Genomic DNA, 23,666 nt, shown 5'->3' on the forward strand with positions numbered 1-23,666 from the left:
TACAATGTTTGCTGTTAATATGTTTTGTTAATAAATGTTTATTTTTGTTTAAATTGAGACTTGTGTAACATTTGTTATCATTGTGTCATTTTGATTGAGTGTTTATTTCGAGCTTATTTTTTTTTTTCATGCAGATTACAAAATAAATACATTTCCATAATACATGAATTTACATATTTATTTAGAACAAAGGTAACAGAAATCAATACTCGCTCGAAAGGGAGTGAGATGAAGTAAAAATACTTATTTGCTCCCACCCCCATTCAAAAATGACAATTTATATGGATGCGTCTTACATACACTGTCAACCTAATTTTAACATATTATTACACATATCTTCTCATCTCTTATTTGATGTTAATCACAATTTATATGATGATAACATAATAGCCCGTGAATATACATTACAAAATTTCTTCAGTTTGTGTGACAGACACACACATGCTTTTTCTGGTGGTTCTCACCGCTGGCACTTTAAATATTATCCGGCAGAGTATTCATACTGGCTTTGTACAATAATTGAGCTGTATAAAAGTTTACCAAATACAGCAATTTGAAGTGTTTAGATTGCAGCAATAATGTGTGTGTGTGATCATAAAATCCAGCTTTATGTATGGTTCTAAAAGCCTTTTTTTGCAATTTCCAGAGTAAATTTAAGGAGCTTTTGTAGTTATTACCCCAGACTTCAATACCATACGTTAGATAAGGCAGCACAAGACAACTATACAACAGATGGAGAGCTTTATAATCCAATACATATTTTATTTTATTGATTATTGAAATGTTTTTTGAAACTTTATTTTGTATGTGGCTGATATGAGCCTTCCAATTTAGTCAATTATCATTCCTAAAAATTTGTTTTCTGAAACATTTTCAACTATAACACTATTTACTTTTATTCCCAATTCTGTGTTTTTACAATTTCCAAATATAATTACTTTAGTTTTATCTAAATTTAAAGATAATTTGTTCAGGTCCATCCATATTTTAATTTTTTCCATTTCCTGGTTTGCAATATTCATTAGCGCTTTATAATTCTCATGGGAAAAAAATATGTTTGTATCATCTGCAAATAATATCATATTTATTGCTTTGGATACACTAAAAATGTCATTTATGTATAAAATGAATAATTTTGGACCAATTATAGATCCTTGAGGAACTCCACAGACAATACCTCGATGCTCTGACTCGTACTCACCCATCTTAACAAACTGTTTTCTCTCTGATAAATAACTCTTTACCCAATCCCAAGCCACTCCCCTTATACCATACCTTTCAAGCTTTTTCAATAAAATTGAATGATTGATAGTATCAAATGCTTTTTTTTAGTCAATAAATATTCCGGCTGCAAATTTTTTACTGTGTAATGAATTTGTAATTTCCTCTACTGCTTCTAATACTGCTAATGTTGTTGAACGGTTGGATCTAAAACCATATTGACCATCATTTTTATCATGTAAATGGAGGTAGAAAAAACAATATCGGCTTCAAGAATCGCCCCCACCCCCCCCCAAAAAAAAAATAAAATAAATCGGCAGCACATATCGGGTATCGGTTAAGACTGATGTCAAAATAATCGGTATCGGCATCGGCCTTAAAAAACCCTACCTGCAATGAAAAAAACCAATTGCTATTAGATCCCTATAACCTCAAGAGAATGTTTTTAACAGACTAGCAGTACAAAATCTCTCTCTCTCCTTGTACAGTTTATCTCTGTTTATAGATAGATCTATAGCCCTTTTTCCATCAACGACATGATTCGCTTTAATTTGATGCGCATCAAGAAGTTAGTGCGATACATGTGATGGAAAAACGGTTAAATCGCTAGAACGCCTGTTTTGTCGCATTAAATCAATTCGCTCGAAATAGGTGGTTCAGGGCTAAGTTGTATCGCTACAGAAGTGATGGAAAAGGTTAATGCGATTCAGACTAGCCACGCATGCGCAGATGGTATTGGTAAAGCGCGAGGATTCGAATGTTGTTGTTGAGCCGCTCAGCCGCCCCATTTCACCTATCCTGTCGGTATCAAAACAGCAGCAACAACTAGTAACAACAATGTCCGATGATAAAAGAAACAACTGGTCGAGAGCAGAGACTCTGCTTTTTTTAAACACAATTCGGGAGGTCCTGAAGCAGCATAATTAATTCTCGCCTCGCTCTCATCGATGAGAGCGAGGCGAGAATTAATTATGCTGCGGATCCTGCGGATGAAGGATCCTCCTTCTTAAATTTCTGACGGCTATTATAAGCTGACATAGCAGCACTAGCAGCATGTTTAGTCCTATCCTACGGTCCATAACTCTAAATAAGTAACTAGCCTAATAAATAAAACGAAAGCCGGTGGTGAAAAGGTACGTAGCCTTGAAAGTTATAGCAACTGTTATAACAGGAGGCTGACAATAACAGCGCGAGCAATTAAATTCCCGCTACCGAGCATTCTAATTCGCTACAACTCGCCACTTTTGTAATGGAAAATCATCTGGTCGAGTCAGAATAATGCGCATCAGCACGTTCCGGTGATGTCATTTTATTTCGCTAGAATCGTCCTGTTTGATGGAAAACCAACCGAACGCATCTTATATCGCAACAAAGTAATGCGATATAACTTTTAATTCGCTACAGAATCTGATGGAAAAAGGGCTTATGTATGCATATGTAATTATTCTACTATAGATTTATATTTTTTCAAATAAAAGAATTGTTCATTTATTTAGAAAATAACACTCTCTCAAGGCAAGGTGATTAAAGTGAGACAGGAAATTCAACACATGTCTGCTTTGAGTTTGAGCCTACACTTCATGAGAGACATTTCTGTGGCAAGATTCACAAATATACTTTTTATTAATGTTCGACATGTCCTGATGTTTGGAGTTATAGTGACCGAGATCAGGCTCATAAGTCTGGCGATTTGACTGTTATTTGAAAAAGGTTGACTATTCTCAATTTTTCACCTCAAGTTACGTCAGCAAACTGAATATAAATGATTTAGAAGAGAGAAGATTGATGCCTGGAACGTGTGCATGTGATTCCGACATGACTGCCTGCACTTGACAGACAGAGGTGCTACAAAAATGATAAAGAGAAATATTTATGCGGTCTGTGCATATGTTTACATGCATCTTAAATATCTGGTCTTGGTCTGACTATCACAACAAGTATTTTTTTGTTTAGTTTTTCTCTCCCAAGTGAAATGGGAGCTTACAGACAAAACATTTAGTACACTATGTCTATTAACAGGATAGAACCATAGACGCACACACACAAAAACTGCCATTACCTGCCCCGGTCGTTGAGTGCAAACACGAGTAGGAAACCTTCTCCTGAGCGCATGTACTGCTCCCTCATCGCACCAAACTCCTCCTGACCTGCTGTATCCAAGACTGACACACACAAACACAAACACATTACTTTCTATAGTGGCTTCAGTTTGTTAGTACTAAATTACACTTACACACACAGAATGTACATAAGATAACACAAGATCCAACATAACTAGGGCTGGGCGAGTTAACTCGTTATTATCGCGTTAACTCGTTAATTATTTAACGCCGATAAATATTTTATCGCGCATTAACGCAGGTTTTATTTATTTATTTTTTTAATTAGTTTTATTTTTTTTAAAAAACAACCTTTTTTTAAGGCTTTTATTTTGTAAAAGTCTGTTGCTGTCTGCTGTGGAACCGGAAAAGAAAGTAATCGGTGGATCCACCAAACGTGGAGAAGGGTACGGAACTTTTACTCGGCCATTTTCATTTTAAAGTTCTGCCAGTTCGGCGGAGTCGACAGAACCAAAGTCATCTGTAAACACTGCCAAGTTGAATCGTCTTCTCAGCGTAGTAGTTCCAGTCTAAAATATCACTTAAAGGCAAAACACACAACTGATAGCAGCAAGTCATTCAAGGAAACAGACAGTGGAGCGAGGCTTCTACATAAAAACTACAGAAAGATGCTGATGTTAAAAGTGTGTTTGCACAACAAATGTTATGGCACTTTCATTCATATGGCAGCACATTTAAAATAAAACTAAATGCTAAAAGCTATACACTACTCTTGAATCAATTTTTGGATTCTGCGTACAAATGCGATTAATCAGGGAAATCATGTGATTAATTAGATTAAACATTTTAATCGTTGCCCAGCCCTAAACATAACATACTAATACTTCTTAATGATTACTTTTTACACGTTAAAGCTGACATATACCTAAATAGTAGCTCAAACCTTCGTTTTAGAGTTAGTTCATTTTTGGCAGTGATTAAACATGAACTAAATGTGGCGCTGAAAGGGATTGTATTAATGTTTTGAGGTAAAGTGGAACTAAGGTGGAATTACTTCTTTTATTCACATATTCGTACATTCACATGTACCACATATTAAGGTGCTGGGTGGCAATGAATGAGCAGGACATACTGATTGATCTTAAGTCATTTTTAAGTGTATTAACTTGTAAGCATAAAGCACCTTGTATGGGCCAAGAATGCTCTTTGATTCAAGTCAGAGAGGTTGGCTTTTTTTTTTCTGAAAGAGATATTTCTGAACATTCATAGAATCTGCATTTAGGCTGCGGCTACACGGAAACGTTTTTCACTGTAAACGATACTTTTTCTTATCGTTTCGCTGTCGCGGCCACACGGAGCCGGCGTTCCCACTACCCCAAAACGATAGTTTTTGAAAACGGGTTCCAGAGTGGGAAAGTTTGAAAACGGCCTCGTTTCGTTTCCATTGTTACAGCTAAAACGTTTTTGCGTCAGTCACACGTTGACGCTGTGAGCCAATTTAAACACTTCTCTATTGTCTCACAGCGTGGCGTGACACAGTGGCGTGTGTACTGCATCGTTTCATCGTTTTCGTCTGGACAGCAGCGCGTTTCCGTGTGGTCGCAAGAATTTTCGTACCCGTTTTCAAAAAAAACCTCGTTTCGTTTTCGTGTAGCCGTAGCCTTAACCATGTGAATAGAAACCCTTGCAGAATAAGCAAGAATATGCCATTTCTGTCAATGTCATATAGTCATAAAAAAAAGTATACCCACTTTCAGTTCTGAGATGTTTACATCAAGAGACAATTTCAGTGGTTCTTAAAAGGTGTTAAAATGAGGTAAATAAAACCTCACAACATATGACAAATTACAACACGCTAAAAGAATATGTGGAAAAACTAAGTGCCACATTTCTGCTTCAAAGGAATTAAGAGGCTAAGTAACAGCCAGGCATTGTTAATTAAATGCACTTGATGAATTGATCGTCAACAAGTGTGACCATCACTATTAGCATTGATAACAGTGTCAATGAGGAATGACATCAGCAAAGATCTTCAAAAAGAAATTGTTGCTGCCCATCAACCTGGCTACAGTTAAAAGCCATTTCCAAGCAATCATTCTACAATGAGAAAGATTATTTACAAGTGGAACACCTTGCATACAGCTGCCAGTCTTCCTTGAACTGTGTGTCCAAGCAGGTTCTTTCCAGGGTCAGACACTGCAATGCTCACAGAAATCGCACAAACCCCCAAAAGTTCTATAACTTGCAAGACAACTGTTTCATAACAGATTGGGTGGGCCACTCTGCCGCTTTTCGACTGGACGCAACAGGCCGAAAGCAAGTGATTCACAAGCCAAACTTTTAAAAACAAAGTTAATGTGTTGCCAAGGTGGGAAATTCAAGGAACTATTCAGAAGAAGAAAAAACAACCAAGATGGGGTGGCAGGAACAAGGATCTGGCAAAGAATAATGAGAACCAAGTAACATATGTAGTGGAAGGGGTGATTAGATGGGTGCATGCAGGTAAGTAATGAGTGCAAGAAAGACGTAGTAACATTCAGGCATGAAAACGGGTCAGAGGTGCAAAAGGTAAGAAGGATACAACCCCTCTAGGGGGGCATGCTCCCCAGTAAGAACATTTTGGACATTTCATATTTAAAAGTATCAATTTGGTGCACTTTGAGAGAAAAATCAAGCAGAGTTACAGGACAGTATGAATGTGTAATACTGGCTACACTGTGTGTTGACCTGCACCTTCGTCTTGGGCACTTCTGTTTGACAGTGTGCCTGCAGTGCATGGCTGCCCTTGTTAGCATAGTTAATGTCTTTCTGACAGAGAATGCACCGTGCAATCCCCTGCTTACTGATCTGCCTGAACACATCTGACAGATGAAATGACAGCTCTTGTCCTTTCACTGTGACTTTGCCTGCTAATTTGAGCCAAGACCGGTTCCAGCTGCACTTGATCCCTGCATCCAGTTGTTTGATCACCACAGCATCTTTCTCTCCCAACACCCTCATTCTGGAAATACACTGTTAGTTACAGGTAAATTTATATAGCTTAATTGGTAGAACGGTGGTTGTTATACACTTGACTTATGTTATACAGATATTTGTTCACCTGAAAAATCTGATTTAAAAAAAACATATTTATCCCAAGTGTAGAAAAGAAATGTTTCATAAATTGAGAGAAAAAATTACAGGCCTACCCGAACCCACAGAGTAAAACTGTAAATTGTTTTACCCATAACATTAGTCCTACATACACAGTTGGATTTCAACTCAACTAAAACTTTATTTATAGAGACATTTAAAAACAACCGGGGTTGACCAAAGTGCTGTACAGGTTAAAGCAGCATGGATGATAAGAGAAAGAAATTAAGATAAAGACTCAAATACATAAACAAGGCAATAAAATAAAATAAAATAAAATAAATTAAAGTTTAAAGCTGCAGTTGGCAGGTTTTCAAAATTCCGAGTCTAAAGTCGGAAAATTCGAACTGATACAACTTTCAGGTCCCTCCCCCAACCTCTAACGGTGCGTTCACACCAGACGCGGTCGGGCGACGCGATTACATACAAAGTCAATGCAAAGACGCGATTAGACGCGGATTCGAGCCGGCGGCGCGATGAGGCGCGGTGGGGCGGCGCGGTGAGGCGCGGTGAGGCGCGGTGAGGAGCGGTGAGGCGGTGCGGTGATGCGGTGGCCGCCGCGCGAGTGAAAATATGCGATTCGCGCGAGTTCAAAAAATCCAACTTTGGCGAAATATTCGCGCCAGACAGCCTATCAGCGTTGAGATTCTGGACGACAGTGACGTGGAGACAGATGGACAGGCGCTGTCTGTGACATGCAGATGGGACTGCACATGGAAATTAGCTTCTAAGCTACAATCTGGTGCAGGTCATCTCTTTACTTTGTAATTAATGTACTTTGCACATGGTCCCTGACAAAATAAAATAAAAAAATTAAATCACTGCCTTCTCCAGGAGTTCCGTCTGGATGACGGCCGCCTCCAGCGGCACCCCAGGCCCACCAGGACCAAGCCCGACGACCCGCTCGGGAGGACCGGCGCCCCGATCTCTCGGCAGGACACCAACCACAGGCGCCCCGCAGCTGAAACGGAGCCGCGGCCCAGCTGCGGAGCGCCTGCAGCCGGCGTCCCGCCGAGAGATCACGGTACCGATCCTCCCGAGCAGGCCACCAAATTGGGTCCCGGCGAGCCCGAAACACCGCTGGAAGCGGCCGCCACGGGAGGATCGGTGCCGTGATCTCTCGGCGGGACGCCGGCTGCAGGCGCCGGTCCTCCCAAGCGGGTCGTCGGGCTGGGTCCTGGTGGGCCTGGGGTGCCGCTGGAGGCGGCCGTCATCCAGACGCAACTCCTGGAGAAGGCGATGAAATTATCCGAGCTGAATGCACCACCGGATGATGTCACTGACCCAGACACGACGGCGTGTGCGTTTCAGACGAATCTCGGACTGCCACAGCAGGTACAAGGACGCGATCAGCCATGGATAGCCCCTTGAGCTATTCACTCGTTTTTTACTCGCGCGAAAGAAGCGTTTGAGGCGATGGAATTTAATTTACACCTGCGGCAACAATCGCGCGATGAAGGCGGTGCGAATATTCGCATCGCGTTTGGTGTGAACGCACCGTAACAAGCTCCGAATCGCCCCCCAAACCCCTCCCCCTCTGTGGACGAGGTTGTGCACGTGAGTTCACACCAGTGTGAGCGCACACAAGCTGGGGCAGACTCACGCTCAGCAGCGTGTGCACAAGCTGTGATTGACAGGTAGGATTCCTCCACCCTAACTTGATTGGTTAAAAACAGCCGGGAGCGCTCGGTTTTTGTAAGCATGATTACAGGCTTCAGAGGGAGCTACAGGTTTTGTTATTTTTCCTAAACAGCCTATTTAATATTCTACTTCCAGAATCCCATGACAGTTCAAGCTAATATGACTAAAAAAAAGTTGCCGACCGCAGCTTTAAATTAAAATGTTTTGCCAAGTATCCACTTAAAGGTAGGGTAGGAGATCCTGGATTTTGAGTCCAGCGAAGCTGCATTTTGAAAATACACAGGTCAAAAGTCCCAACCCCTTTCTTCAGACTTCCCCCCGAAGCCACGCCTCTAGAGTACATGAACACGCAATGCTTGTTCACGAGCACGAAGGTGCACGAGCGCTGACAGGAAGCATCGATTGGTTTGGCTAACATTTGCTAACTTTTTCTCATGGCGGATTCACAGGCAAGAAAATACCTTTCAACATCATAATGAACCGTTTAATAATGCTAGATGCTAGCCAAGCTGGCTCTAGTTTAGCTTCCTGCCAAGCTTCTGGACGCGTAATTCGTTCACGAAGAAGGGTACTCGCACAGGGGGAAGGAGGGGGAGGGAGGAGCAGATTGCAGTTTGACAGACGCATCAGAATCCAATCATCGTTAACAGTCCGTTCAGTATGATTGGATAGTGTTTTTCCTGGATTGTACGTTCTAGAGGCCACTAAAACTTTTCATTTTTGTGTCAAAACTTTTAATTAATTGGTTGCAGTGGGGGTGTGAAGAGTATTTCAAGCAATATGTAAAAAAATGCTCCAGAAAAAGAACCCCTACCCCACCTTTAAGCTTGATTAAAAGCCAGGGAGAAATGGTGTGTTTTTAGGGAGGATTTAAAAACCTAGAAAGATCCTGCAGATCGGATGTGCAGGGCAGGTTATTCCAGAGCCTCGGTGCTGCCGCCACAAAGACTCGCTCACCTTTGGTTTTTAGTTTTGTTGTAGGGGCGACCAGTAGCAGCTGATTAGAGGATCTCAGTGTTCCGGCGGGGGTGTGGATATGAAGGAGCTCAGTCAAATACTGGGGGGCTAGGCCGTTAAGAGCTTTAAAAACAAACAATAAGATTTTAAAATCTATTCTAATAGCGACTGGGAGCCAGTGCAGCGAAGCCAGTACAGGGGATATGTGGTTACGCTTGCGTTTGCCGATGAGGAGATGGGCAGCTGCGTTTTGTACCAACTGCAGGCGGTGCAAGAGTGAGTGGTCCAGGCCAAAATAAAGAAAATTACAGTAATCCAATCTCGTGTTAATAAAAGGATGGATTACAGTCTCCAGATCTCTACGTGGCAGGTATCCTTTTACTTTCAACTAAATGATCAAATGGTAAAAACTGTTTTTCACGACTGAGCTAACCTGGCGAACAAATTTCAGCCTGTCATCAAACATTATTGTTAGATTTTTTTAGAAAAGACCGAAGGTTTGGTGTAAGAGGGCCCAGTAAGGACCACATCCAAACATTATGATTTCAGTCTTTTTTTCATTTAGATTCAAAAAGTTTGAGGTCATCCCGGATTTAACATCGTTTAGACAATCAAGCAATGTCTGTACAGAATCACTGGATTTAGATGTCAAAGGTAAGGTAAGGACTGGAACCATGAGAGCAGAGCCTGTAATGCCCACCCACTGCACTAGTCGTGCTAAGAGGATCCCATGATCCACAGTGTCAAAAGCAGCGGTCAAATCAAGGAGCACCAGCATAGCAGGGTTCCCTGAGTCAACAGTTACCATTAGATCATTCAAAACTCTGAGCAGTGCTGTCTCAGCGCTATGTGATGGTTTAAAGCCAGACTGAAACTTCTCATAGACATCATTGGTCACTAGGAATGACTGGATCTGAATAAAAAACACTTTCTCTAAAGTTTTGGATAAAAATGGCAGTTTAGAGATAGGCCTGAAGTTAGACAGCACAGATGGATCCAGATTTTCTTTTTGATAAGAGGCTGCACAACAGCATGTTTGAGAGCAGCTGGAACACATCCGGTGCTAAGACAGGAATTAATAAATAAAAGTACAACAGAGTCCACCGTACTGAATACCTCTTTAAAAAGATGAGAGGGGATGCTGTCTGAAGAACAGTTTGTAGGTCGCAAATGCTGAACTACATTGGGCAGTGAGGGGAGGGATACAGGTTCAAACTGATCAAAAACAGCATGTGAAGGAGGAACAGTGAGATCAGAACTTGGGCCTGCACAACTGAAGGCAGGTGGCCTAAGAGCAGAATTTTTTTCTATAAAAAAATTTGAGAAAACTCTCACAAAAGGGTGAGCAAGGGTACAACTGGAGAGTTATCACAAGGATTTACAAGGGAGTTAAAAATGTTCAAAAGAACTTGGGGCTTGTGACTATTACTGAGGCAAGACTGGAAAAATATTCCATCTTAGCATTCTTAGCTTTAACAGAACTCTTCAGATCCTTTTAGATTGAAAGGCAAATGTATCTAAGGAACGACTGTATCCGGCTTATTGACAACATCTTGCATATGAATAAGCAGTGCATTATATCTGGAGCCCTTCCTCCCCTCTCTGTTGGTGACTTCGCTCCTGCCCGAGCCGAAATCAGCCGGCCTGAAGCTGATTTCGCTTAAGCTATAAACTCTGTAAATATATAACTTTAGCAACATTTTAAACATTTTTAGGCGAGAAAGTAGTCGTTTAGATCCCCAACATGTTGAAAAACTGACAAAATACCGACTATTTACAATTTTGTTCCAACGAATTCGGCGCTACTAAAGCTAGCCGCAGTGAGTAACGCACTTCCGGTTATTTTCAAAGTGAACCTACCCTCGTTGTAGCTAGCTTGAAACTGCCGTTTTGACAGGAAATGACGATCGGCGACGTCAAGTTACGTTGCATCTTGGATAGTTTAAGTATGACAAGTAACCACATGATGCATACTCAACATTTCGGCGAATCTAGTATGCATCCGGGAACTTAAAAAAAGTTAAAGTTAGTCGGAGTAGTGGGAGTAGCAGGAGAAGTAGGCGGTTTTGAACACAGCCCGGATCTTTTTAACCGGGACCGTCTCCATCTTAATTTAGCAGGAGCCTGTCTATTTTCCCATAATATAGAGCGAACACTCTGCTCCTCCAAGACCTTCCCCACTTGACTGTCCTTATCTGCTACGCACACCTGTCCAACCGCGCTCCCTTTTTCTCCCACCCTCAAAATACATAAACAAACAATCACTCCTTGCTTCGGTAATGATTACAGTTGTTCCACTTTTAAAAAAACTCTGTCACATCAAATAGCGCTACCTATCCTACACTTAAAGTTTCACAGGTCCACTCTGAACTTGGAAAATCTGATTTTTGTTTTTGTGCACCAACCGCATGGAACAAAACATTCTCATGATTGACACTCTCACTACTCCTGGACATTTTAAGACTTTGCTCTCAAACCACCTTATTTCAGTGTGCACCTGTTTTTTAAGGAGTACTGAGTATTGTCTCCTAATGTTTTAATTTTGTCTTAATCTTTGTTTTGTCTGTATTTTTTCTGTTGTTGTACCTTGACATCATTGTAAATGAGGGAAACCTCAATGATTTTCGAGGCTTAAATAAAGGTTTGAAATGAAATTGAAGGGAAGTGAAAAAATTACTGTTACAATATAGTACCATATTTTCCGGAGTATAAATCGCATCAGTTAAAAAATGCGTCATGAAGAGGAAAAAAAACATAAGTTGCATCGGACCATAAGTCGCATTTATTTTAAAAATTGATTTCACAAAATCCAAGACCTGCTTTTTAATGAACTCACAGAAAATGTCGACCTCGGCTTGGAAGTCTGCTGGCAGTTTCTGACACGTGCTCTGATAGAGAGGCGGCTGCGTTGCATGACGCGGTAACATCAAGAAGGCCCGCCTGCAAAGTCATTTATATTCATCTTCTAGGCGAGTACCAGGGATGGAGACGTAACTGCACCGTTGACGAGCCTCTCCAAGCGGTACGTTGTTCCAGCACCCACCTGTGGGCTCGTTCCTCCAGCTCTGGCCATCTCGCTTTCAGCTCTCCATTCACTTTCTTTGTTTTCTTCATTGCAGTAAGATTGACCTCTGCTTTTCTCCAGTCCCTCACAAGTTTCTCACTCACTCCAAACTTTCTCTCTGCTGCTCCATTACCGTTTCGGCTGCATATTTTACTAGCTGCAGTTTCGTAATCTGCAGAATAGGATTTTCTTTTTGTTTGTGTTCAGTTTTTCAGTGGTACAGGAGCAGCATATAGTTGGCACAAGCCTCCCACGGCTGTAGATAGCAATGTTTACTCCAAGGTTCATGTCAGTCAGTAGGGGTGGGAATCTTTTGGCACCTCATAGTTTGATTACGATTCGGTGGTCAACGATTCGATTATCGATGCAACAATTTTTTAATGTACATTTTTATGCGCGATTTTAAAATATGTATACATCTGAGTATTACACATCTTATTACTAGTTTTGTGATATTCATGAAAGACAATCAACAGATGAATTACATTCTCAATATTTTATTAGAGAAAAAGCTTTTCTTGTCACAAACATGACTTTCTATGAACAATGTAGCCTGCATTTTAACACAATAAGGAAGTATGTAAAAAAAAAAAAGATAAATTTTTCTTTTCTTTATAATCTTTCTTTTCTGTAATTAAAGAAAAAGCTGCTCTTCGTCAATTATAAGAATAAGACTTCAAACTCAAAATGATCCTGTTATTGGTAATAAGTAGCATATCCCTGAGACAAATAAAACCTTTATGCTACACTTTATGCTATTTATGCTATTTTATGCCGCTTGCATGTCAACATTTTGTGCAAAAAGCATGGCTTAGAATTCAGCTCTAATACAAAAACAAAATATTGTGCAAATGAGGTAGAAAAGTAAACAGAAATATAACAGTTCTACAATTAAATCATGGCAGTGTACCATGGAAGTGCAACATAGTGAACAAACAGTATCAATAAAGATAATTCATTTCCAGCTAATAACTGGTGGATACTCATGCAATATGTAAGTTCCAGTATAAGAACAGGAGCTGGTCGACATGCTCTGGTGCGAGTGCACTCCGTTGGGGAGTCACAACAGGCGCATTCCCACTGTAGGAACCTTTTGCAGTTCCTAGAACCTTTTCAGGAATAGGGACGTTTTTCCCCTCATTCGGACATACAGGAACTCGGGACCATCGCCCTCAGTTCCTATAACCATTTCAGCTCCTTCTCCGAGGCTGGGTCTGTTCTGAGTTCTATAGGAACACATCTGACGGAGGTGTTGGGTGGTTGGTAGCTCCGCCCCTCGTCAGATTTCCTCTTCTTCATGTTCCTAATATGCTCAGCGCAAACAGAAGAATAACGGCTGAAATGTTTCCTCATACGACACGGACACAACCTTGGCGTGTTTAATAAGTTAAACCTTCACGTCGTCTCCTTTGTCTGCGGCGCTCTGCTCTCCTTTCTTCATGAAACCAAGAAGTACGGCCTGCGCTCCATCCTTCGTCTCCTGACTCTCTCTGTGAGCTCTTCCAGCCTCCATGTTAGACGCCTGATGTGATCGTCCATGATTAATATCACCATCATGCAGACCATGAACACGGTGGCCTCCCCGCTCTCCATGTTAGCTTCTTTGTGGTGTTTTTTTTCTTCTCTCCTTACTTTTACCGGGTTTTGTTGTTGAATGTGGCGCTAAAGTAACGTCGCTGACGCAGACGGCTGCGCCGCATCAGTCCCTATCAAGGTCCCAACTCATGTGGGAATGCAAAATGAAACAGTTCCCCTGGGGAAGGGCAGTTCTTAGAACTGCGTTCTTAGAACTGCTCTGTCCGAATGCGGCTAATGTCCCCCGTAGTAGAGAAGACTCTTTCTGCAGAGACACTGTTGGCCGGAATACAGAAGTATCGCTTACCCAACTTGGAAAGCAGGGGACACATCACCTCACTTTCTCCACCAGCTGAGAGGGTCCTTAGAGAGAGGAATTGGTGGAGCACCACGGAACTTGCTAACCTCCTCCTTAGCTTCAGCATAGGCAGAGATGGGCTGCTGCTGAGCTGTGCCACCAGGGAAGGTATTCCCAAGCAGATTCTCCAACACAGAGGATGAAGCTCATCTCTTAAGAGGAGAGGGCTTTTGAAAAGAGGACGGTGCCCTTCTCATGGGAGAGGAGGGGCTTTGGTTCTGCTCCTCTCTGGTGTAGGTGTCCTGTGTGTTGGGCTGGCTTTCCTCATCTTCCACTCTCACCTGTTGTTGTAGGTAAATATAATAAGAAGAGATCACCACCACAGCAGCCTCATTTTCACATTTCCACAAGTCAATATCTACAATCGTAACTATATAAAAAAATAATAAAAAAAATAAAATAATTCAAACCATAACCAATTTTGAACCCATCTGTTCAAAATTTTATTATGCGTTAATTGTGCATTATGTTGTATCCATCCATCCATCCATTTTCTATACCCGCTGAATCCATCTGTCAGGTAGCGGGGGGGCTGGAGCCTATCCCAGAGGTCATCGGGCGAGAAACACCCTGGACAGGTCGCCAGTCCATCACAGGGCCACACAGAGACAAATGACACAAACAACCACACTCACTCCTAGGGCCAATTTTAGAGACACCAATGAACCTAACATGCATGTTTTTGTACAGTGGGAGGAAGTCGGAGTACCCGGAGAGAACATGCAAACTCCAGAAAAGCCTCAGCCGGGAGTTGAACCTGGAACCCTCTCGCTGTGAGGCGACGGTGCTAACCACCACACCACCGTGCAGCCCGTTATGTTATAAAATGTATCAATTCAACAAAGTAAATAGCAAGCCTTGACAATCATACAATAATGTTATTATAAAATAGCATTATCCACCACAAGTTATGCAGCCTCAGCAACAACTCTTCCAAATGTCTCCTCTATATCCTCCTCAGTAAGGAAAGGCAGTCCCTTGAATCTCCGGTCTCGAGCAGAAGCTGAACCAAGTGTGCTTCTCTCTAGGTCAGAGGTGTGCCTTTTGCTGAGGTCCACATTAATGGCCGGCTTTAACTTGCGGGTAATCGAAGATTCTGAAATGTCGTCCCTCGTTTCCTGGCAGAGTTGAGCTTGCAGTGGGGCAATCAAGCACACTGGGGGGCTGCTCTCCACTGATATAAGTGTAGCAGCATCTTTCATTGGCTCGAGGGCCTTAACTACATCTTCTGCGTTGGAGACATCCGTCTCAGTGAGAGTACAGAGATCAGCTTCTCCTTTCCTCACCTAGGGAAATCGGCGCAGATAGCTGGCTGCTGTTCCAAAAAAGGGCCCACCATCTCATATGCACTGTTCCACCTTGTGCTGACATCTGCTATCAGTTTGTGACACGGCAGACCAAGTAGCTTCTGCTTCTCCTCCAGCTGGTATGTGCCAACGGTGCTGCGGTGGGAAAATGAAACGATACGTCCAATCCTTGCCAGGAGCTCTGACATAGCAGACAACTTGAGTGCTCGCTGACAGGCCAGATTTAAGGTGTGGGCGTAACATCATACATGCATAAATCCTCCAAGTTGGGCAGCAACGACCATATTAGAAGCATTGTCTGTGAACAAAACCAAGTCTTTGTCATTCAGATGCCATTCGTCTGCTACCCTCTTCAACAAGTCAGCCACATTTGCGCCCATGTGACTCTCGTACATTGCTTGTGTTTGGAGCACAAGTGACACTAGCTGCCAATCATTGTTGATGAAATGCGTGGTTACGGTAACGTAGGACACCGTGGTAATTGATGTCCATGCGTCGCATGTTATAGCCACTCTTCCAGCGCTTGTCAAAGTATCCAAAACTTTTGATTTGGTTTCAGCGTAGTGCTGGGTTTGCAGTGTCGGTGATGGTATCTTGTACCTTTGCTCCAGAGTATGCACCATCTTCCGAAAACCCACGTTCTCTACAACAGAGTATGGTCTTAAATCCATTGCAATGGATTTAGTAATCCGTTTGGCCCTATCTGAGTTCGGTTGCAGCTGTGCCACTGCCTGCTCAATTATCCTCTGGCTGCAATCAGGAACGAGTCGCTTTCCCCCAAACTCTGAGTGGTATCGGGAAATGTGGTTTTGTGGATTGGTTGTATTTCCGAAGTAATTAATTTGACTTCTACACACCTTACACACAGTGTAGGTCTTGTCCATCTTCCCATCAACCTCAAAGAACCCAAGGTGAGTGATTTTCATGCATGAACATGGTAATCCACCAAAAAGACAAAGAAAATGGAATACAACTAGGAAAATAGACAACTAGAACTAGAAACTGAATGGACAACAAAAACAAGGCCACTGAAAATAAAACAAAAACATGAGCATTTATGAACTAAATGTATAACAGTAGCTGAACATAAGCAAAGAATACTAGCCAACCAGGAATAACGCAGAAAATATATTTAAAATGAGACATCAACCCCAGAAAACTAAAGATAACACAAACCAAAACTCAAAACCCACAGATCAAGTATCGGTCTTTACCAACGTGCTTTTAAAAATGTAGCCATGAAAAATGAGCGCGTACAATGAAAACTTTTCTGCTCTCAAGAACATCTTGTTTTCTAACAACCTCTGTAGGACCAGGCAGATGTGACTGACATGTTCTTCAAGGCTGTAGGAGAAGATGAAGATGTTAATATAGATAAACTAAAACTGATTAAGAAAGTCTCTCAAGACATCCTTAACACGTTAATTAATTAACAGTTATGCAGACGATACACAACTTTATGTGTCTCTGTCACCGGACGACTGCAGCCCAGCAGACGTACTGTGTCAGTGTCTGGAGGAAGTAAACACCTGGATGAGAGAGAATTTTCTACAATTAAATGAAGACAAAACTGAGATCATTCTGTTTGGTAGCAAAGAGAAGAGGGTCAGCGTTGGTAAATATCTTGAGACTCGGGCCCTTACAATCACTGACCAAGTTGGTAACCTCGGAGTGCTGATAGACTCAGATCTGACTTTCAGCAGCCACATCAAAGCTGTCACCAAGGCAGCTTTTTACCATCTCAGAAACATCAACAGAATTAAAGGTTTCCTCTCCCAAAAAGACCAGGAGAAACTCATCCATGCATTCATCTCCAGTAGACTCGATTACTGTAATGCTCTTTTAACTGGACTTCCCAAAAAGAGCATTAAACATCTGCAGCTCATCCAGAACGCTGCTGCTAGAGTTTTAACCCGGACTAAGAGATCTGAACACATCACAGCAGCTTTAAAATCTTTACTCTGGCTTCCAGTCAGTCACAGAATAGATTTTAAAAGCCTGCTGATGGTTTACAAATCCCAGAACAGTTTATATGACGTGCCACCAGGGACATAAATCAGAATTAACTTCCATATACACATATGAAATTAAACTCTTCCACATACTATACTCAAAACCTTGCACAAACACTAGTGAAAAGCTCTCACATAAACTAGTGAAAACATTTACCTCTTATATAACCTCCTCGAAAGCTCTCATACACACTACTGAAAAGCTTACATATATATTAGTAAAAACCTCTCATATACAATGGTCAAACCTCTCATGTCAAACCTTTCATGTACATATGTCAAACCTCTCATATACATATGTCAAACCTCTCATATTCACATGTCAAATATTTGTGGATTTCAGTTGAAACAGGAAGGTGTTTTATTAAACCGGGAGTTGTCGTTTTAAACAGAAGTCATTCTGGTTAGCTTCGTGCGTTTTGTGCAATCTCCTGCCGGTATTTTATGAAATAAAATAAACGACAATTGCTCAGCCACCCGCTGAATACCGCACACAAACAGCGGCATTACTCAACTTTATTTTGGCTTCAACGGAGACCCTGTTGCGGATTCTGTACGATCATTGTACAAGCCTTGTAGCATTTGACAGGGTCCTGATCGTCGCCGTTGAAGCTAAAATATTGTTGAGTAATGCCACTGCTTGTGTGAGGTGTTCAGCGGTCATGCCATCTGTGCTTCGGAAAGGCACGGTCACGCTATCTACACTTGAAAATCGAGCGCGCGTCTACAATATTTTAGCTTCAACGAAGACGATCAGGACCCTGTCAAATGCTACAAGGCTTGGGCAGCAACCGATCACTTCAACTCCAGCTCCGGACTCCGTGGATAGCTGCTTAGCATCTCTTTTTCCGTCCTGCCAGTGCAGCATGCCTTTGCCAGCTGCAGCTGCAGTCAGAAGGGAATATACCCCTCGCTATCAAGCCCAACAGTGCTTCGGTGCATGGATAACTGAATATCAGTAACTGAAGTGTGTTGATGATGTCTCTATTATAAGGATAATATCTATACATAGCAGCAATGAATGATGACAATGATCGTACAGAATCCGCAACAGGGTCTCCGTTAAAGCCAAAATAAAGTTGAGTAATGCTGCTGTTTTTGTGCGGTATTCAGCGGGTGGCTGAGCAATTGTCGCTTATTTTATTTCATAAAATACCGGCAGGAGATTGCACAAAACGCACGAAGCTAACCAGAATGACTTCTGTTTAAAACTACAACTCCCGGTTTAATAAAACACCTTCCTGTTTCACTGAAATGCCTTCCGTTTCAACTGAAATCCACAAATATTTGACGTGAATATGAGAGGTTTGACATATGTATATGAGAGGTTTGACCATTGTATATGGTAATAGGTTTTTACTAGTATATATGAAAGGTAAAGCTTTTCACTAGTATATATGTAAGCTTTTCAGTAGTGTGTATGAGAGCTTTTGAGTAGGTTATATAAGAGGTAAATGTTTTCACTAGTTTATGTGAGAGCTTTTCACAAGTGTTTGTGCAAGGTTTTGAGTATAGTATGTGGAAGAGTTTAATTTCATAAGTGTATATGGAAGTTAATTCTGATTTATGTCCCTGGTGGCACCTCATAGGTTTAGGCCCAAAATACATCTGTGATCTGTTCAGAGAATATAAAGCCAGCAGAGCTCTTAGATCCAAGGACTCAGGTCAGCTGGTCCAGTCCAGAGTCCAGACTAAACATGGAGAAGCAGCATTTAGCTGTTATGCTGCAAACAAGTGGAACAAACTGCCAGTGGAGATTAAACTTTCACCAAATGGAGACATTTTTAAATCCAGGTTAAAAACATTTCTGTTCTCATGTGTCTATGCATGAAATCTGCACGATATCTTTTAACTTATCTAGACTGTTGCTTGTTTTTAAATTCAATTAAATTATTTTATTTGTTTCTCTTTATATTCTTTTATGTATTTGTAATGCTTTTATTTTATGTAAAGCACTTTGAATTGTTTGTACATGAAATGTGCTATACAAATAAATTTGATTTGATTTGAATTTTTGCTGGACCAAATAGCAGACAATATAATAGATAAGTAGTTAAACAAAAATATATTAACAACTTGCTCAGAGATTTACTAAGGACTGGTCATCGGCCTTTCCAAGGTCATGAGAGGATGAGGATCCAGAAGGTGAGAGGAAGATTAACTACAAGTTTTACTACAGGCAGATTGACAGGCAGCCATGTGGCAGAGTATCTGTGGTCCAAGGAGAAACAGTGGGTACAAGGCTGGTTACAAACAAAGAAAACAAGCTTCATTGACATTTTTGATACTTCGGCTGGGTCTGAGTGTTACCCAACTGGCAATTTCTACGATCTCTGAAGAGGTGCAATGCATGATGGTCTGTTTCGACTATTGAAGTGTACATCATCCGTACACTACTTTTTGTGTACTGTTTGACAGAAATGCAACACAAATGAGAATATGAATTTTGGGGTGAATTTAACTCCTTATAAAATGCACTATATAGTGAAAGAGTGGACAAAAACCCAATAACACGTAAGTAAAAGGGTAAAAAGAGATGAGAAGAGAATGCAAACAATGAGAGAACAATAGTGGCTCATCTGGAAGGGTTGCCAGGAGAAGAACATGGCAGCATTGCTCAGGTTCTCAGAGATATGTCTGAACAAACCACAAGACTTATGAAGCAATGTCCTTTGAACTGACAAGATTAAAGTGAAGATTTTTGGCCATGACGCACAGCTCCATATTGAGTAAAACCCAAACGCAGCACATCCAGCAAAAACACCTCATACAAGCTGTCAAGCACGTGGGTGAAGTGGTGATGCTTCTGGGTCATTTTTCAGCCAATGGACTTAAAAACATTGCAGTCATTACAAACCATTACGTTTACGAAGGGTAAGATGTAGAGTAATGCAGAGATGAATTTAGCATAAAATTATACAAACAGCCGTGCAAAATTAAACTGTATACTGATGATTCACTGAGTTGTGAAACACAGTTGGTGTAACCCAACACATTTTACCCTGACAACACACCCAGTACATGTTGAAACAAGGAAATGAAATACCCCGAGAGCAAACAGAATAAATGTGTCAAATCCCATCACATAACCACAGCGCAACACACCTTGTGCTTTTAAACACCCTGCAAACATCCTGACAAACAGTGAGTCACATTCATGTCCAGTGTGACAGCCTTACTGTCCAGCCGGGTCTCCTTTCCATCCACAGTGCAGACCTTGGTGTAGGAATCTTCGATGGTGGGGTCATAGTCTGACACAAAGTAGGACTGTGAGACACACTCAGTGTTAATAGTAATCATTTAGAACTGCACTCGACTACAGGTAACTTAGTAAGGCGACTTGATATTCAATGTTTCCAAACAAATGTCTACTTAATGTTTTAGAAAGAGGGTCTGTCAAATTTAACATGAGCTCACATTTTTTTTAGACTGTGACACAACTGTCAAATTTAGACAAAATTCTTTAAATAGGCAAATGTTCAGATTCACATCTCATTTTCAATTTTTCAAGTAAGATCTTATATAAGATTTATATCAAATCAAATTTATTTATATAGCACATTTCATGTACAAACAATTCAAAGTGCTTTACATAAAATAAAAGCAATGCAGCAGGGAGTGGAAAAAGCATTAAAATACATAAAATAATATAAAGAGAAACAAATAAAATCATTTAAATGAATTTAAAAACAAGCAACAGTCCAGATAAGTTAAAAGATACCATGCAGATTTCATGCATAGACACATGAGAACAGAAATGTTTTTAACCTGGATTTAAAAATATCTACATTTGGTGAAAGTTTAAATCTATAACCATATCAAATCTTATATTTATTTAATCTTATATTCTTTATAATTTCCCTATTGGGATAGATGTAGTATTTTTCCATTTAATTGAATTAAAATCATGGCAGCTGTACTTCCCTGTATATCCTAATTTAATAATATGGTACTCATGTTGAAGGGAAATAACCACTGTCAAAGATGGAGAAAACGAGAGAGCAGCAGAGGAAGATGACATTGTATGTGTTGCAGACTGTTCAGCATATTCCGTTTGATCACATTCTGTTAGCTGAACAGCCAGAGGCTGTGGGACAGCAGCAGCTCAGCCCACAGGAGCTAACACACCTGATCACATAGAAAACAGGCTGTAGAGCTCCTGGCTAAAGTCCATTGAGCAGTTACTTTATATCACTCCTGTGTGGCACAACCAGATGTGGAGTTTGACCCAGATGCCATCCTGTTGCCCACTAATAACTGGTAACAGGACATCTGTTGCAGCTTCTACACTCTGACCTAACTTAACTCTGTTGTAAGGCTCTAACTCTGTTAGGCTCACTGACCTTACAAAAGACTGAACACTGTTTAAGACAGTTCCAACCCCAAACATGCAGGTGGTCCCAGCCTGGGTAAGGAGTTTCCTACCTGGATGAACTGGATGGTCAGGGCGCTCTTCCCCACTCCTCCGCCTCCCACCACCACCACTTTGAATCTCTCCTCTTCTCCACTCATTTTAAACTAGGATCTAGTCCGAACAAAAATATGAATCCAGATATGAGTCCAGAGCCTGAATCCTGCTGTTTACAAGTAGCTAAAGTAACAAATGAACTTCTAAACCCGCCTGCTACCATTACTGTTAAAAGAACGCAGCGGAGGTTTATCGCTGAAAGTTCTACAGCTAATGTTCAACAAAGACGTTTTCAGCGACGACGTTCAGCGCCACACCTGAGAACAAAGTCCTCGTATAGCTTCACTGGTCAACACTCATTTGAATAAAATCCACGGTGTGGGCTTTGAAATGTTTGAAGTTGGCTACGGTCTCCTGCTCTTTTGTTTCCGCTACTTCTCTCTCGGTCTCAGGAAACTTCCGAGGGCGGAACTGTTTCTTCCGCGAGCCGTTCGCGCATGCATATTCACAGAGTCGGTGTGCCCCTCACCCCAGGCGCTTCACGTTTGTTTTGTTGCTGCTATCCAATGGGCTTCAAATAGATTCAATTACAAGCCCAATGTCTCACTGTCCTTATTTGGTCATTTGGAGTATGCCTTACCTCATTTGAACCTAATGTCCCACAGGATTGTTTAAGAGCAGCCCTTTCTAAGTAATTCGATATTTCTCTCCGCTTTACAAACTTTTTCTAGATTCCAGGATTTTTTTCTGAACAAGACCAGCAATGTACAATTAGTGGTGTTAGTGTTAAGAGGACGAGCCTTTCATATTACATTAGTTTGATCATTGTGAACCAGAGGTGTGACCAGAATGGCATGTGTGGGTGGGCAGTTAGCTCATCCTGGGGGGGCAGAAAACAATACCTGAAAACAATCGGTGGAAAACCACTACTACAACTTCAAGCATAATAATAATAATAATAATAATAATAATAATAATAATAATAATAATAATAATAAATAAATAAATAATAATAATAGTAATAATTCAATTCGGTAGTGAAAATATGGTCACACTAGCATAAATCATGACCGTCAATTTTGTTAACAGTGTGGAATCTTTTTATGAAGGGACACGATAACAAAAAAATAAAGCTATAAACTTTGCAGATATATGCTTTTTGAAAATCACCACCTGCATTTATTCTATCAATACAAGACACAAACAGAGATAATAAAACGTGGCCTTTTTTCTGGCCAGTTTTCTTTGGATGGACAGGACATTTCTCAGGGGGCCAGGACTTGTGCGCCCCGTAGCCACTCTCCTGTGAACTGTTCTTTACCTCCCAGCTTACTGTGGGCATGAAGTGCAAATGCAACAATATTTCACAAAACAAATGGTAATTTCCAAAATTAAATAAACATGATACATAACACACACTCATACTGTATATATGAATATATATGTCTATATAGATATAGATAGATATATATAAACACAATTCACCAAACTCATTACCATAAAAAAGAAAAAGAAAACAAATTAAAATGATAACAGACGGGGAAATTCAGTTTTCCAAATTTCAAGGTCATTTCAACAATTGATAATTGGTTGTTTAAAGTGCCTGTTCTTATTAATAAACTCTTTAAGCAATTTACTTATTTCAAACAAATCAAATCCAAATACATCAGTGAGGTTGTTATCAGACATACAGCAATCCAATGATGATGTGAATAAACAATTTTTTTCCAGTTAAGGCAGTTGGCAAAAATAAAACCTTTTCTCCAGAGACAGCACCTTGAAGCAGTAATTCACGCCTTTGTGACCACACGGCTGGATTACTGCAACGCACTATATATGGTGGTTAGTGGGTCCTCCATTGCACGTCTCCAACTTGTACAAAACGCAGCTGCGCGTCTTTTAACTGGCACAAGAAAGTTTGAGCACATTTC

At 40.9% G+C, this 23,666-nt stretch overlaps 1 protein-coding gene across 1 annotated transcript in view; it reads right to left on the reverse strand.

Annotated features, from left to right (window-relative positions):
• Window positions 1-22,244, reverse strand: part of rras (RAS related) — a 36,666-nt gene extending 14,422 nt beyond the window's left edge. Inside the window, exons 1-4 of the mRNA XM_075454170.1 lie at window positions 22,053-22,244; window positions 21,753-21,852; window positions 20,507-20,594; window positions 3,281-3,383 (exon numbers count right to left, since the gene is read on the reverse strand). Of these exons, the coding sequence (XP_075310285.1) occupies window positions 3,281-3,383; window positions 20,507-20,594; window positions 21,753-21,839 (278 nt within the window). The 5' untranslated portion in view covers window positions 21,840-21,852; window positions 22,053-22,244. The remainder of the gene's footprint in view (window positions 1-3,280; window positions 3,384-20,506; window positions 20,595-21,752; window positions 21,853-22,052) is intronic.
• Window positions 22,245-23,666: the final 1,422 nt, after the last annotated feature.

This window comes from Odontesthes bonariensis, chromosome 21 (genome assembly GCF_027942865.1).
Source record: "Odontesthes bonariensis isolate fOdoBon6 chromosome 21, fOdoBon6.hap1, whole genome shotgun sequence".
NCBI lineage: Eukaryota > Metazoa > Chordata > Actinopteri > Atheriniformes > Atherinopsidae > Odontesthes > Odontesthes bonariensis.